The 16583-nt window shown below is 44.9% G+C and overlaps 1 protein-coding gene across 1 annotated transcript in view; it reads left to right on the top strand.

The window, feature by feature from the left end:
- CATSPER3 (cation channel sperm associated 3) overlaps window positions 1–16583 on the top strand; it is a 31256-nt gene that overhangs the window by 7334 nt on the left and 7339 nt on the right. Inside the window, exons 4-5 of the mRNA XM_083600029.1 lie at window positions 10953–11135; window positions 15911–16051. Coding sequence (XP_083456155.1) covers window positions 10953–11135; window positions 15911–16051 — 324 coding nt within the window. The remainder of the gene's footprint in view (window positions 1–10952; window positions 11136–15910; window positions 16052–16583) is intronic.

Below are 16583 nucleotides of genomic sequence, written 5' to 3'. Positions count from 1 at the left end.
GGTTTCATTTTTTCACAAAGGTAATGCAAATTTTCAATAATAGCATAACATTTATCTGTAGTTTAATGATGTCAAGACACAGAACCTGTAATGGCTGTTATTAATACCACATGACCAGCTTTCATTTTACAAAAGATGTTAAAATCCATTGGCAAAGGATTCTAGGAGATGGTATGAACTGTGTGTTCCCTTCTCCTGCCTGAATTGTGTTTGCCATGTAGAGGGAGCCTGTTTTGTGGATTCTGCTTGTCTGGCCTTGTGTTTTTAGCATTTAAAATGCTACTGAGATGTTACTTGGCAGAACCCTCCCTTGATTAGCTCTTGAACAAAATGAAATGCCATGAGGTTGCAAACACTTAAGTGAAAGCAGATCTGTCAACCTCAGCCTGAGCTCTGATTGGCTCTTCGCAAGCATGTCCTCTTGCCCTTATGTACAACGTTGATTGATCCATGTCACCAGGGGGTGGCTTGTTGCCATCCTTTCTATCCCGACAGCATGAGAACTTTTACTCTTGCAAGATTGAATGTACTGCCCTCGGCTGTACTTGAGGGGCGATTCCAACAGTTTCCACACGAAAACGCTTATGCCCCTGTAGAGATGGCAGTACCGAATTGGTGGCGCATGCCCTTCTGGCTTGCCCTCTTTATAAAGACTTGAGGAATGAGATTATCACCCCTCTTTTATTGTCCATTCTGGGTTGCCCAACCACTGCCACAGTGTCCTTTCTCTTGGCTGATCAAGATGAGCAGGTGACAGCAAAGGTTGCAAGGTTTTTCGCTGGGGCAATCAGAATAAGATCCACTACAGTCATACCTCGGGTTGAAGTTGCTTCAGGTTGAGCATTTTCGGGTTGCGCTCTGGGGCAACCCGGAAGTAACGGAATGCGTTACTTCTGGGTTTTGCCGCTTGTGCATGCGCAGACACTCAAAATGACGTCACGCGCATGCGCAGAAGCGGCGAATTGCGACTCGCAGACGTGGGTTGCGTTCGCTTCAGGATGCGAACGGGGCTCCGGAACAGATCCCGTTCATATCCAGAGGTACCACTGTATTTGACTACTGATTCAAAACCCTAAAATGTATTTTATATAATTGACTTTTTATTTCTTTTCTTTGTATATCGTATTGTTGTTTTATTGCTATGGCTGATGCAAATAAAGATTCATTCATTCATTCCTGACAGCATGAGAACCTCTGGGGATGTGGATCAATCAGCATTGTTCACAAGCCTTGCCTCCTACCCTCCTGAACAACCTTGATGGCTTTACATCACCAGTGGGTTCTCATGCTGTCAGGGAAGAGAGAAAGGATGACAGCAACTCACCCTCTCTTGACATGGATCAATCAACATTGTACAGAAGGGCGGGAAGCAAAGCTAGTGAAAGGCAGTCAGGACTCAGATTAAGCTTGGCAGATAAATTTTCACTTAGAGTTTGCAACTAGGGGCAACTTCCTTCTGTTTGTTGATTTCTTCTGATTAACACGCTGAGGTCTTATGAGGTCACTTACCTCCAAGGTCTTAAAAACGTGAAATAGGCTTTAACTTCCCAAGACCTGCAATTCTGTGTGTGTGTATAGTTTCTTTTAATAAATGAAGTCTGGGGTTTTAAAGTCAGATTTCAAAACTTCTCCTTTTATGTTTACAAGCTAAGTGAGTCATACGTCTTTTGTGAGCCCTATTTTTTCTGCCTCACTGTTGCGCCTGTGGATTTACACCCTCTGATCATGCAGTTTTCTACACAACTACCGTATTTACTCGAGTCTAATGTGCTGTTGAATCTAATGTGCACCTCATTTTTCAGAACCTTGAAACCAAAAAAAGTATTTGCTGGTGAATGTAAATGTGCCATCGAATCTAATGTGCACCTTAATTTTTGCAACGTAATTTGGCCAAAAAAGGCAACCATTAGATTCATGTAAATACAGTAATTAGCAGACATTTGGGGAGGGTCTCTCTAGAAAAGTTGGGGTGTTCACAAGAATAGCTACCAATTTAGGGAGATACTTGATTTTTTAAAAATGGGAACCATCTGAGTTTAGTTGAATAGCCAGCTGAATTAATTGATAAATGATCTGTTAATCAATTACAACTAGGGTTGGATGAATCTATGAAGTTCCCATGATCTGCACTATATATTTAAAGTGATATCACACCACTTTAATCAGTCACGGTTTACACAAAAGGATCAGCAAAACTAGTTTGTTAATGGTGTTGAGAGTTGTTAGGAGGCCTCTATGTTCCTCACAGAGCTACATTTTTCAGAATGGTTTGACAATCAGCTCCCCTTCTCAGGGAATTCTGAGCTCTATGAGGGAAGAGGGGTATTCTAACAATTCTCATTACCCTTAACAAATTACAACTCCCAGGATTATTTTGTGGAAGCAATGACTGTTTAAAGAAGTATGATATAGTGGTACCTCGGGTTACATACGCTTCAGGTTACAGACGCTTCAGGTTACAGACTCCGCTAACCCAGAAATATTCAGTGGCGTAGCGTGGGTTGTCAGCACCCGGGGCAAGGCAAGTAATTTGTGCCCCCTAACCCGTGGATTTGTGCCCCCTAATCCTAACCCCCAGATGTTGCGCCCGGTGCGGCCGGGCCCCCTGCACCCCCCACGCTACGCCACTGGAAATATTACCTCGGGTTAAGAACTTTGCTTCAGGATGAGAACAGAAATTGTGCTCCAGTGGTGCGGTGGCTAAAGTGGTGCTTCAGGTTAAGAACAGTTTCAGGTTAAGAATGGACCTCCAGAACGAATTAAGTTCTTAACCTGAGGTACCACTGTACTTTAAAAAATGTGTAGTGAAGATTGCCCCAAATTTGGTTTCTCTTCTTGTTTCGTCTTTTCCAACATTAGGTTTGGCTCACCACGTTTCTGCATCATGAAAATTTGTTGGGAGTTTTAGTGTGCATTTTCCTAATACATGCATTTTTATGCAATTTAGCCTAATGTACACATTTCCCCAAGCAATTATTGTAAGTTATTTTCACTGAAATATTTGCATGTTTATTTTCCCCTAATATAATCATTTATGTGCCCATTTTTTGGTTAGATAACTGGATCACAAAATTCAGAGAAGTGGTGAACTGAAGGATTTTGGTTTGCGTATAGTTTTGGGGGGAGCAAATTAGGTCAGAATAAAAAACCGAATCAAATTTGCCCGTCCCTTTTTGTGTATTGATATAAATAAATAATCCATAAATTTGTTTACTTATAAATCTGCAATATTTAGCCATTATAAATGTATGCAGGAGTGCACATATATAGGCACATAAATTCTAACATACTGTGCCTAAATACTGTTGACTCATGGTTTTCTCTGGCAACCTTGGAGGTTTAGTTTTCGGTGGGGAGCTAATGTGTGTAGTGGCTGCTCAGCTGCAAGTTTCTGCTTGTCATTAATTGGCTGGGGAAGTTCACCAGAAGTGGGACATTTATAGGCACAAGGCTCTTATAATGATCACTTTTGAGCCTTTATCCCGCTACTTTTGATCTTGGACTTCAGTTATCACCAGGTTTTTATATGCTAATTATCCAGTGTTTCTGGGGGACAAGGTTGGGACGGGGGTATATAAAACTACCAGCAATTTATAGAAGGTAAATCAGGCATTTCCATTTATCTTTGCTAATAATACTAGAAGAAAGGGATACTCCATATAAAATTGGGAAGAGAGAAAACTGATTTAATGCAGTGTATAATTAACTGGTGGAAGCCTCTTTTTTCAATGTTGAATTGACACTGTACATTTGTATATATTGTATACCAACTCAATATTTAACATGAGATGGCACAATATAAATACTTTTATAAAGAAGTAAATAGCCACTTCATTGATGCATATCTGAGCACACAGAATTGTATAACCTTGAAGTCAAGTATTTGGGGGGAACAGACACATTTAAGGCTACAATTCTGTGTACACTTACCTTGACGTAAGCCCCATTGAAGTCAATAGGATTTACTTCTCTGAGTAGACATGTAACCTGTGACTCTATAAATGCAACAGCAGACCACTCATACCTTAGGCCCAGGCAACCCCCCAGGTGCTTAAAGATTTCTCTTTTGAGGAATTGTTTGAGGTTCTTTGTAAGGTTCTCTGCATCCTTTTCCTTTAACCACAACACAGGTAAAATATTAGACTTGGGATTTTGGCCGAAAGTAGTGTGACAATTCCCTGTTTTGCTAAGGAAAGCAGTCATCCCCCACAATATATTTGTGTTTTACTGATAACTGCTCCTGCCCCGAAAGATGTAGGAGGTTGCATTATAGTTTATTAACTGCTGTGTAAATTACTTCTTAGCAAAGAGATGGAATTTAAGGCATGAAAAGCACGCAACACCTTCTTAGTATGGTTCCCTTTTATTAATTAAAAAAACAACCACCACCAAACTCATTACAATTTTCTGCCTCCCACCTTGGTGCAATAAATTTCCACCTTGAGGATATAATTTCCTCATTGGTATTCCACACAGAGAAGTTATGTTAAGAAACAATCCTGATGAGGATGCATGCTCCGTTTATCTGCCTTTTGGTTTGAAATTAAACGTTTAGAAAGCCCAGTTCTGAAAACGACCTTTTAGGACGATGTACTGAGGATTAATCTCCATGCAGTTTACAAGATTGAGAGGCACAAAGCCTCTTCTTAACGACAGGAACCGCTGTGAATTTTTGAAGGCGTAGATGAGGAATGTAAAGATGGATGTGAGAGTAGCAAAGTTATTGGATGCCGGTATTCAAGGGGTGCTTGCTGGCCTGTTGCTACCACCGGCATTTTACAGCTCTCCTTAAGGGAGGCTGACTTTTTAAAGATTGTATCCAAATCCCTGATTGACTGGAGCACCATTACATCGCTTTATAAAAACGTCCCATGCTGTGGAGTGTAAATGGGTTTGTTCCTTCTCATTTTGAAGGCCATTTCTATTGCCATGATTAAGAGCCTGATCGTGCAAGGTGCTAAGCGCCCCTTCCTTTTTGTGGGGGCATTTATTTATTTGCATATCACTTTTAAAGGCATCATCCTTCCCTGCATTGATCCTGTGTCCAGGCAGGGAGACCTTTCTCCTGCGCCCCTACCCTTGGTCACTACACCAGTCCAGCATTATGGATTCTTTTGGACTACAGTTCTCATCACCCCTGACCACTGGTCTTGCTAGCTAGGGATGATGGGAGTTGTAGTCCAAAACAACAACAACAAAAAACAACAACAGCTGGCCACCCAAGTTTGGGAAACACTGATCTAGAGTAATAAATGGCTAGACCAACAACAGCTTGAAAGTGGGAGACATTAGCTCCCTGCACCTTTGCCATCAGTTACCAGGAGTGTGAATAGAGTCTAAATAATCCATTTGGAGGTAGCCAATATTTTAAAAGGCACACTGGCATGAATCATAGAATCATAGAATCATAGAGTTGGAAGAGACCACAAGGGCCATCGAGTCCAACCCCCTGCCAAGCAGGAAACACCATCAGAGCACTCCTGACATATGGTTGTCAAGCCTCTGCTTAAAGACCTCCAAAGAAGGAGACTCCACCACACTCCTTGGCAGCAAATTCCACTGTCGAACAGCTCTTACTGTCAGGAAGTTCTTCCTAATGTTTAGGTGGAATCTTCTTTCTTGTAGTTTGGATCCATTGCTCCGTGTCCGCTTCTCTGGAGCAGCAGAAAACAACCTTTCTCCCTCCTCTATGTGACATCCTTTTATATATTTGAACATGGCTATCATATCACCCCTTAACCTCCTCTTCTCCAGGCTAAACATGCCCAGCTCCCTTAGCCGTTCCTCATAAGGCATCGTTTCCAGGCCTTTGACCATTTTGGTTGCCCTCCTCTGGACACGTTCCAGTTTGTCAATGTCCTTCTTGAACTGTGGTGCCCAGAACTGGACACAGTACTCCAGGTGAGGTCTGACCAGAGCAGAATACAGTGGCACTATTACTTCCCTTGATCTAGATGCTATACTCCTATTGATGCAGCCCAGAATTGCATTGGCTTTTTTAGCTGCCGCGTCACACTGTTGGCTCATGTCAAGTTTGTGGTCAACCAAGACTCCTAGATCCTTTTCACATGTAGTGCTCTCAAGCCAGGTGTCACCCATCTTGTATTTGTGCCTCTCATTTTTTTTGCCCAAGTGCAATACTTTACATTTCTCCCTGTTAAAATTCATCTTGTTTGTTTTGGCCCAGTTCTCTAATCTGTCAAGGTCGTTTTGAAGTGTGATCCTGTCCTCTGGGGTGTTAGCCACCCCTCCCAGTTTGGTGTCATCTGCAAATTTGATCAGGATGCCCTTGAGTCCATCATCCAAGTCGTTGATAAAGATGTTGAATAAGACCGGGCCCAAGACAGAACCCTGTGGCACCCCACTAGTCACTCTTCTCCAGGATGAAGAGGAACCATTGATGAGCACCCTTTGGGTTCGGTCAGTCAGCCAGTTACAAATCCACTGAGTGGTAGCATAGTCAAGACCGCATTTTACCAGCTTCTTTACAAGAATATCATGGGGCACCTTGTCAAATGCCTTGCTGAAATCAAGGTAGGCTACATCCACTGCATTCCCTTCATCTACCAGGCTTGTAATTCTGTCAAAAAACGAGATCAGGTTAGTCTGACATGACTTATTTTTCAGAAATCCATGCTGACTATTGGTGATCACAGCATTCCTTTCTAGGTGCTCACAGACTGTTTGCTTAATGATCTGCTCCAGAATCTTCCCTGGTATTGATGTCAGACTGACTGGGCGGTAATTATTTGGGTCCTCTCTTTTCCCCTTTTTGAAAATAGGGACAACATTTGCCCTCCTCCAGTCTGCCGGGACTTCGCCTGTTCTCCAGGAATTCTCAAAGATGACTGCCAGTGGTTCTGAGATCACATCTGCCAGTTCTTTTAATACTCTTGGATGCAGTTCATCTGGCCCTGGAGACTTGAATACATCTAGACTAGCCAAGTATTCTTGTACTATCTCCTTAGTTATTCTGGGCTGTGTTTCCTCTGCTGAATCATTTGCTCCAAATTCTTCAGGTCGGGCATTGTTTTCTTTATCGGAGAAGACTGAGGCAAAGAAGGCATTGAGGAGTTCAGCCCTTTCTGTGTCCCCTGTTTGCATTTCACCATCTTCTCCTCTGAGTGACCCCACTGTTTCTTTGTTCTTCCTTTTGCTACGAACATACCCATAAAAGCCTTTTTTGTTGCTTTTAACCTCTCTAGCAAGCCTGAGTTCATTCTGTGCTTTAGCTTTTCTGACTTTGTGTCTACACGTGCTGGCTATTTGTTTGAATTCCTCTTTGGTGGTTTCCCCCCTTTTCCATTTTTTGTACACATCCTTTTTTAATCTTAACTCAGTTAAAAGTTCTTTAGATAGCCACCCTGGCTTCTTTAGGCACCTTCCATGTTTCCGTCTCATTGGTATTGCCTGAAGTTGTGCTTTTACTATCTCCCTCTTAACAAACTCCCAGCCATCATGAACTCCCTTTCCTTTTAGTATTACTGTCCATGGGATCTCACCAAGCACTTCCCTAAGTTTTATGAAGTCGGCTTTCTTAAAGTCGAGAAATTGAGTCCTAGTATGCTTGGCTGCTCCTTTCCGCTGTATAGTAAACTTCAGAAGAGCATGATCACTCGCGCCTAATGATCCTTCCACTTCTACCCCACTAACTAGGTCATCAACATTGGTTAGGACCAGATCTAAAATGGCTGTTCCTCTTGTTGCTTCTCCCACTTTCTGGACAATGAAGTTGTCTGCAAGGCCAGTGAGGAATCTGTTTGACCTTATGCTCTTGGCTGAGTTTGACATCCAACAAATATCCGGGTAATTGAAGTCCCCCATTACTACTATCTCCCTTCCTTTTGCATGCTTGGCCATCTGTTCCAGGAAGGCATCATCTATGTCCTCCGTTTGGCTTGGGGATCTATAGTAAACTCCCACAATGAGGTCACTGTTATTCTTCTCTCCCTTAATTTTGACCCAAATGCTCTCACTTTGGCTTTGAGGTTCTAAATCTTGGATCTCTTCACAGGTATACACATCCCTGACATATAACGCCACTCCTCCTCCTTTCTTGTCTGGTCTGTTTCTCTGAAATAGATTGTATCCCTCCATTATTACATTCCAATCGTGGGACTTATCCCACCAGGTTTCAGTGATTCCTATTATGTCATATTTAGTTTGCTGTACCAAGAGCTCAAGCTCATCTTGTTTATTTCCCATACTTTGCGCATTAGTGTACAGACATTGAAGTCCATTAATCATTCCCCCGTGTCTCTTATTTAAGGATTTTTTCCTCCCACCACTAGGTCTGCGTGCTGTTTGCTCCATTCGGTCTATGACATTTGGATGATCATCTTCATCAATTGATAGACTCCTACCTTCAGGAGCACTGTCTCCCTCCCCCACATTAGTCAGTTTAAAGCCCTCCTGATGAGGTTTCTGAGATTTTTTGCGAAAACATTCCTCCCAACCGTTGTGAGGTGCAGCCCATCGCTTGCCAGAAGTCCATCTTCAAGAAACTGCATTCCGTGATCTAAGAATCCAAACCGTTCCTGTTTACACCATTTGCGAAGCCAGTTGTTCACTTCCACTATTTTTCCCTCTCTCCCTGGGCCACGTCGTTCAACTGGGAGGACAGATGAGATGACAATTTGTGCATTTAATTGCTTCAATTTCCTGCCCAGAGCCTCGTAATCTCTTTTGATCTTCTGGAGGCTATTGCTTGCAGTGTCATTGGTTCCCACATGAACCAAGAGGAAGGGGTATTTGTCAGTGGGTTTTATGATTCCTTGCAGTCGTTCAGTTACATCTTGGATCTTAGCCCCGGGGAGACAGCACACTTCCCGAGACATCTTGTCAGGCCCACAGATCACTGCTTCTGTTCCCCTCAGTAGGGAATCCCCTATCACCACTACACGCCTCCTCTTAGGTCTGGTCGGGGTTCTTCCGTGAGCTGTCCGTTCCAAGGTCGCCTGCACATTCCCTGAGGACTGCCTTTGCTGCTCGTCTTCATATACCTGATCGACTGTAATGAGGGAGAGATCCTCAAATGGAGTCTGCTCTTCGTCTTCCATGCTAGGGGAAAGGACCTCAAAGCGATTGCGTATTTCTAAACAATCAGAGCGAACCCTGGGCCTCCTACTTCTTTGAGTCACGTTTCTCCATATATCTGGCTCCTGTGTTGGTGAACTAGCCTCCTAGTGGAAGACACTTCTGTTTGTGCAATTTCTGATAACCCCCCCTCTCACTACACCACTTCATGAACTGTTCCTGAAAGTCACCTAACCCTCAAAAGTAGATTTCAGCACAATCAACACAATGGAGGTGTGAAAGGAAAGGCCCATTATGCAAGCAGAAATCTGCTTGCGGTTCTCTGAAAGAAAGATGTCATGCTTAGCACCAGCAGTATAGCTGGAGTAACTGATGCTTCCCTAACCTGAATTACTAACCCCGTGTAGACTTGTCACAGTAAGAAGGGAAGTAATAACTTCTCAATCCCACATAGAGTTGTCACAATCAAAAGGGAAGTAGTTACTTCTCAAGGAACCTTCCTTCCATAACAAAGCCAGTACAGTACTGTTGACTGCATGCATCAGTAATGTTTATTATGAAGCAGATGTGGGTCTTGTTGGTCTTTTGCACTACGAGAACTCCTGCTTAATATGCCCCTAGAGGAAGCACCGAAAAGCACAGGGTCACTGAGTAAGAACTCTAAACAGAATGAACTCATATAAAGTGCTACAAATTACATCAGAATGTACACTAGACTCTCTGAGGAACGGATGGGAATACTGACTTGGGAATACCGCTTGAGTCAGACTGTTGGTCATGGATCTTGGCCAAGATCACAAACATTTCTATTAACTCAAAACTACAGAAGACTCCGCACTGCTTGAGTATTATATTACTCCAGAGACTGACTAAAGAATGGGCTGGCTGCCTTCCTTTCACTACAGAAAGCATACCGATGCCAAATACAAATGCCAAAGGGGTTCTTATATAATCTGCTGGTCCTTTTAAGACAAACATCTGTGACTGCCAACACTGTCTCATACTTCAGATCCCAAATCCATTTGTTGGTCTGTTCAGGTGTCAGTTCCTGGTTAGTGGGTTTGTGCAAAGCCAGGATAAGATGCTCATCTGCCTCTCCTGCGTGGCAAAGGAATTTGCTTTGTGCCGTTAGATCAAGGCTATAGTCAGTTTGGCAGTTCCCATGCCTAGCAGAAGGACTTGTAACTGGTGTCAGTAACTCCAGATGCAGCCATGTCTCAGACTCAGAACGCTGTACCTGGGAACCCATTCTTCAGTACAAAACGCAGGTACATGGCGTCATTTATGAATGATCCCCATGGATGAATTTTGTCACTTTTGCCTAGCACATAAAGAAAGGCTGGGCTCTTCTCTCGTTCCCCTGCAGCCCTTGTGGCCCCAAAGCTCTGTTCAGGGGGACTGGGGGACACCTCCAGAGCAGCAGGAGAAACAGCACAGAGGGTTGCAGGGGAAGGGCAATGCTGGTGAGACTTTGGATCTTCCCATTGGTGAGATCCTTTGCTGGATCTTGGTCCCATCCATGAGCTCTTCCGTTGAAAGGAGCTCTTCTGTTGTAGAAGCCTAGTTAGGATCCAAGTCATGATCAATATCTGGAAATGGGTCAAGCGAAAGCTACCCCATTAGATGAGTGGAAGTCATTCACAAATGATGCTATGTGTGCTGCTATTTTGTTCCTCTGGAATCAGTTATCAAATGCAAAAGGGGACGAAAGGCCTGTAATAAATTTTAGGACTGCTGGTTCACCCATGCCCTGCCACTGATGACTTCACTCCATGAAACAGAAGCTCTGATTGAAATGGAAAGGAAGATCCCCAACCCTACTTCCTACCTGATTTTTTTTAATAAACTTTTTTCTTCACATAATGTAAATTTGGATTCACTTGCTTTTCTTTTCTCTCTCTTCCCACTCTGCCCAGGTCCTGGTGGCAGCCCTGGCCGAAACTGCCAAAAGTGTGATCTACGTTCTCGTGCTGTTGTTCCTGCTCATGTTTATCTTTGCAATTCTGGGTCAAGGTTTGTATGGAGACCCCGACCACGGAGACACACGTAACTGGGGCACCCTAGCAGCTGCCTTTTTCACTCTTTTCAGTTTAGTGACGGTAATTATCCATTCTCAGCTCTGTCCCACATTGCTTTTCTATAATGGCAAAATCAATTTGAATAGAAACTATTTCAGGGTGTAACTAGGTCTAGATCTGTTATGTTTCAAGGTTTTTTCTTATTTTAAGGACAAAGGTAGTTTCAGGGAGTGGTCTACTTAAGATGAGGAACATGGTTCTGGGGATGGTTGTTTAAGTTTCCCCTTGCCATTGTTTCACTCATTCAAAAATCCTCCCTAGAGATGCTGTTTGTCCCATAAAGCAAAACATGCTGGTATCACACTGTGCTATTGAACACTTGAGTGTGTCTTCACACTCCCTGGGCAAGGGAGGTATGGCGGTGGGGGCAGATGTTATAGGCGAATGGGATCGAGATACGGATATGCTCGTAACCCTTCCAATCTGCGCCCCATCCCGAGGGACGAGGGTAGGGTGAGCAAGGATTACTCACCTCCGTCACTGGTGCTGTGCAATGCCAGGTCTATAGGCAACAAAACCGCCACCCTGCGAGATTTCTTTACCTCGCAGGGGGTCGACCTGGCTTGTGTGACGGAGACCTGGGTGCATGAAGGGGAAACTGTTACCTTACGAGAGATGGCGCCCCCGGGTTTCTCCGTCCTCCACCAGTCACGGACTGTGGGCCAGGGGGGAGGGGTGGCATTATTAATCCGGGAAGATTGTTCTTTCAGGGCTCTACCATCGCCATCGATCCCCGGCATTGAATGTGTTGGCCGTAGTGTGGGGCTCTGAGGTGAGCTTGGCTGTCTGGCTGGTGTACCGGCCACCTAGCGCACCAGCAGCCACCCTGTCAGGCCTGCTGGAGGCGGTGGCCGGCTGGGCCTTGGAGTTCCCTCACCTATTGGTATTGGGGGACTTCAACATCCATGCTGATGCCACTCCCTCCTCACAGGCTCTGGACCTGGTGTCTTCCATGGCGACACTAGGGCTCTCCCAGTTTGTTTCGGGCCCCACACATCAAGCAGGCCACACGCTGGATTTGATCTTTGGCGTCGGTATAGATGTGATCATGTCTCCTTCGATGAAGGTGCTATGGTCTGATCACTACGCTCTGAAAGCCAGGATTGACTTTCCACCCCCACCCTGCTTAGGTGGCGAGCCGATTTGGGCTCACCCGCAGAGGCTGATGGACCCTGATAGATTCCGTCAAGCCTTGTGGGACCTTGCTCCCCCTGGCGACTCATTGACTGAGCTTGTTGAGGGCTGGAATATCCAGCTCCTGGCAGCCATCGATGAGATCGCACCTAAGCGCCCTCTGCGAGGAGCTTCGGAAAATGAAGCGGGACCTCAGACGGCTAGAGCGAGTATGGCGGGGTGCCCGTGACGGAGCCTCAAGAACATCTTATAGGGTTTTTATGAAAACCTATGAGATGGCAGTGAAGGCTGCTAAGAAGTCTTACTTCTCGGCCTCCACTGCATCCGCTAGCTCTCGCCCGGCGCAATTATTTCGTATAATTAGGTCTTTAACGTCCCTTGAAGGACAGCCAAATTTAAATAACAATTTGACGCAAAGCCGTTAGGCATTTGCGAGCTTTTTTGCGGAGAAGGTCCTGTTGCTCCACCATGACCTCCCTGCCAATTTGGATACAATAAAGGAATTGGAGGCCCCTCGACTGTCCTCGGGTCCAGTATTGGACCACTTTGACTGGATATCCCCAGCCGATGTGGACAGACTCCTCCGAGCTGGAAAGCCCACCACCTGTCCTCTCGACCTGTGCCCGTCTTGGCTGATTAGAGCGTGTCCAGACGAGGTGCAGGCCCCCCTGGGGGATATCATCAATTTGTCCCTTGGCACCAGGATATTCCCAGGGGAACTGAAGGAGGCAGTGGAAAGAAAGAAAACATCATTAGATCCCTTAGATCTATCCAATTACTGCCCGGTTTTGAATCTTCCATTCCTGGGTAAGGTGATTGAGAGAGCGGTTGCTGAACAGCTTGGCAGGTTTCTGGATGAAACATTTGGCTCTGGATCCATTCCAGTCCAGCTTCCGCGCTGGTCATGGGACCAAGACGGCTCTGGTTGCCCTAAAAGATGATCTCCGCAGGCAGCTGGATCGAGGCGGGTCGGGGCTGCTGATTCTTCTAGACCTGTCAGCAGCCTTCGACATGGTCGATCACGAACTCCTGGACCACCGCCTTGCCGACATGGGGATCCAGGGCACAGTCCTTCAATGGCTGCGCTCGTTTCTCTCTGGTCGGGGACAGAGGGTGGCGCTTGGGGGGGAATTGTCATCGTGCCACTCCTTGGTGTGTGGAGTGTCTCAGGGTGTGATACTCTCCCCGATGCTTTTTAACATCTTTATGCGCCCCCTCGCCCAGCTTGTCCGGAGTTTTGGGCTGGGTTGCCATCAGTATGCCGATGACACCCAACTCTATCTGTTGATGGATGGCCATCCTGACTCGGCCCCAGACACACTGACCAGATGTCTGGAAGCTGTGGCTGGATGGTTACGTGGGAGCCGGTTGAAGTTAAATCCTTCGAAGACAGAGGTCCTCTGGCTGGGACGGGACGATATGGGATTATGGGGGCAACTCCCATCTCTTGCGGGGGTGCAATTAGTGCCAGTACTGTCCGTTAAGAGTTTGGGTGTAATCTTTGATACCTCCCTTTCTATGGAGGCGCAGATTACAGCTATAACAAAGGCGGCATTTTTTCATCTCCGCCAAGCTAAGCAGTTGGCTCCTTATCTCTCTCGCCCTGACCTAGCCACTGTGATCCACGTGACGGTCACCTCCAGACTGGATTATTGTAACTCGCTCTACGTGGGGCTGCCCTTGAGACTGACCCAGAAACTCCAGCGGGTGCTGAATGCCACGGCGAGACTCCTTATGGGGTCTTCGCTGCGAGATCACATTCATCCGGTACTATACCAGCTGCACTGGCTCCCGGTGGAGTACAGGATCAGGTTTAAGGTGCTGGTTTTAACCTTTAAAGCCCTATACGGCCTAGGACCCTCGTACCTACGGGACCGCCTCTCCTGGTATGTCCCACAGAGGAACTTACGGTCTGCAAATAAAAACATCCTGAAGGTCCCAGGCCTCAGAGAGGTTAGGCTGGCCTCAACTAGAGCCAGGGCTTTCTCGGCTGCGGCTCCAATCTGGAGGAATGCTCTGTCACAAGAGACTAGGGCCCTGCGGGACCTGACATCTTTCCGCAGGGCCTGCAAGACAGAGCTGTTCCACCAGGCCTTTGGTCAGGGCGCAGCCTGACTCCCTCCTCTGGCAATCTGCACAGAATTTTGCTTAATGGTTGCCATCAATTTGATTTTAATTAATTTTTATAATGAAACGTTTTTAGAATGTTGGATTATTTGATTGTTGTTAGCCGCCCTGAGCCCGCCTTCGGCTGGGGAGGGCGGGATATAAATAAAATTTATTATTATTATTATTATTATTATTATTATTATTATTATTATTCAGTCCAGCTATTTTTCAGAAGACTGTAGAGTGGGTGCAGTTTGCATCTCATCCCCATCTTTATCCCTGATAAGTATTTTGCCAATGAACCTAATTTTCCTGCAACATTCCCCAAAATATCTGGACAAACTTTGAGAACAGTTTTGTGGCTTCCCTCCCCCCATAATCAATTGTCCCCCCCCCAATGTTTATCTTTGTGCACATATAGTGCAAACACACCAAGATGGGCTCCAGAACAAAGAAGGGTAATAATGTGAAATGGTACAAGGACAACAGCATGATCAAGATCTCAGAGACAATAATGATTGCCCCAAACAATTCCTGCATGAAGCAGTGGGTTGGGCTGATTACCGCCAAAGGATCTTCTGATTCTATCAAATTACTATTAATTAGTAAGAGCAGTTGTTTTAAATCTGAAAGTATAGGCATGGATCAGTGTGTGTGTGTGTGTGTGTGTGTTGGTGTTGGGAAGAATGTATTGCATTGCAGAAGGCAGAAAGGCAAAAAAAACCAACCAAACCAAACCTTCAGTCTTGTTAATTTCATTGCTGCCACCAGGTCAATATCTTCTACCACCACGGGCCCTCAGCCGCCTGCACTAAACAGTCTTCTAAGCTTTCCCCTATACCATAGAGTGGTTTGGCACTTAGCTTGGGGTGAATAACAAGCTCACAGACCCCCCCCCCAAAAAACCCCAACCTTTAATTAAGGTTTTAGTAAAGCAATGTGAGGAAATTATTTTAGATTTTTAATATATATATATATATAGAGAGAGAGATAAATGCACCTGAGATAAATGTACCTGTTCTAGACTGTTTCCCCAACCAAGCCAATGCTTATGAATCTGTAACCCCCTTCTTATATAGGTTCCCCTGTGCCCATATGCTGACTCGTTCTGTTGTAGTGCCCCTTTGAGCTGCCAAACATTTTCTAGTGTTCCAGCACTGTTAGTGTTTCAGCCTTTTTGCTCTCTTGCAGCTTTTCAACTGCTCAAATCTCTATCTCTTCTCATCTTTTCATCTCTTAAGTTAACTACGCTATTTTCCAACTCAACTTATGCACAATATTTTCACGCCTCTTCCCAATCTTTTAGCCAGTTGGAAGGAGATTCCTGGTTAAGTTTCTATCTCCCATAATTGCCAGGTTCCTCTGTGCAGAGCTTCTCCGCGTACATTTAACCTTCTTCAGAACTTTTACCCCTCTTGTCCAGAAAAAGCCTCCAACACTAAGCAACTGCTTTACAATCGGAGTCTTACAACCCCAAATTAAATCACTATGATTTATATGAAACTTGGTTGATTCTTCTTTAGAGTTTAATCACTGATCTGATGACCTTTCAGGTTGATGGCTGGACAGACTTGCAGGATGAACTGGATGCCAAAAAATTTGTTTCAAGCCGGACATTCACAATAGTGTTCATTCTCCTGGGATTTTTTGTTTTTTTCAATATGTTTATTGCAGTTGTTATCATGGATATTCAGGTAACTTGCCTTTGTGTGGCAGAGATATCAATTTTATCTCTGTATAAATTCATTTGTTTGATAACCAGCACTTACAGAGTTCCCACAAAACTGCTGAACATGTGAACTATTTGTGACTGAAAGTCTGCCCTGATTAGTGAATTTTAGTCTAAATCTTATGTCTAATTTTCATCCAATTTAGGCATATCTTTTATCTATATACTGCAAAATGGGTATAGTGACACACGTGATTTAGATCTGTCATAGTCCTACTGCAAGCTGAAAATTCTTGTGGGACGAACATTAACACCAAAAGTGTATACAGTCACACCTTGGAAGTTGAATGGAATCCATTCTGGAAGTCTGTTCGATTTCCAAAACATTCAGAAACCAAAGCGTGGCTTTTGATTGGCTGCAGGAAGCTCCTGTAGCCAATTGGAAGCCACAGAACGCCCCGCTGGACGTTCGGCTTCCAGAGAACGTTTGCAAACCAGAACACTCACTTCCAGGTTTCCAGCGTTCGGGAGCCAAAACGTCTGAGTACAAAGGCATT

This window comes from Podarcis filfolensis, assembly GCF_964270895.1.
Source record: "Podarcis filfolensis genome assembly, chromosome: 2".
In the NCBI taxonomy this organism is placed as follows: Eukaryota; Metazoa; Chordata; class Lepidosauria; order Squamata; family Lacertidae; genus Podarcis; species Podarcis filfolensis.
Note: the sequence above shows the minus strand (reverse complement) of the source record. Positions and strands in the feature narration are given on the sequence as shown.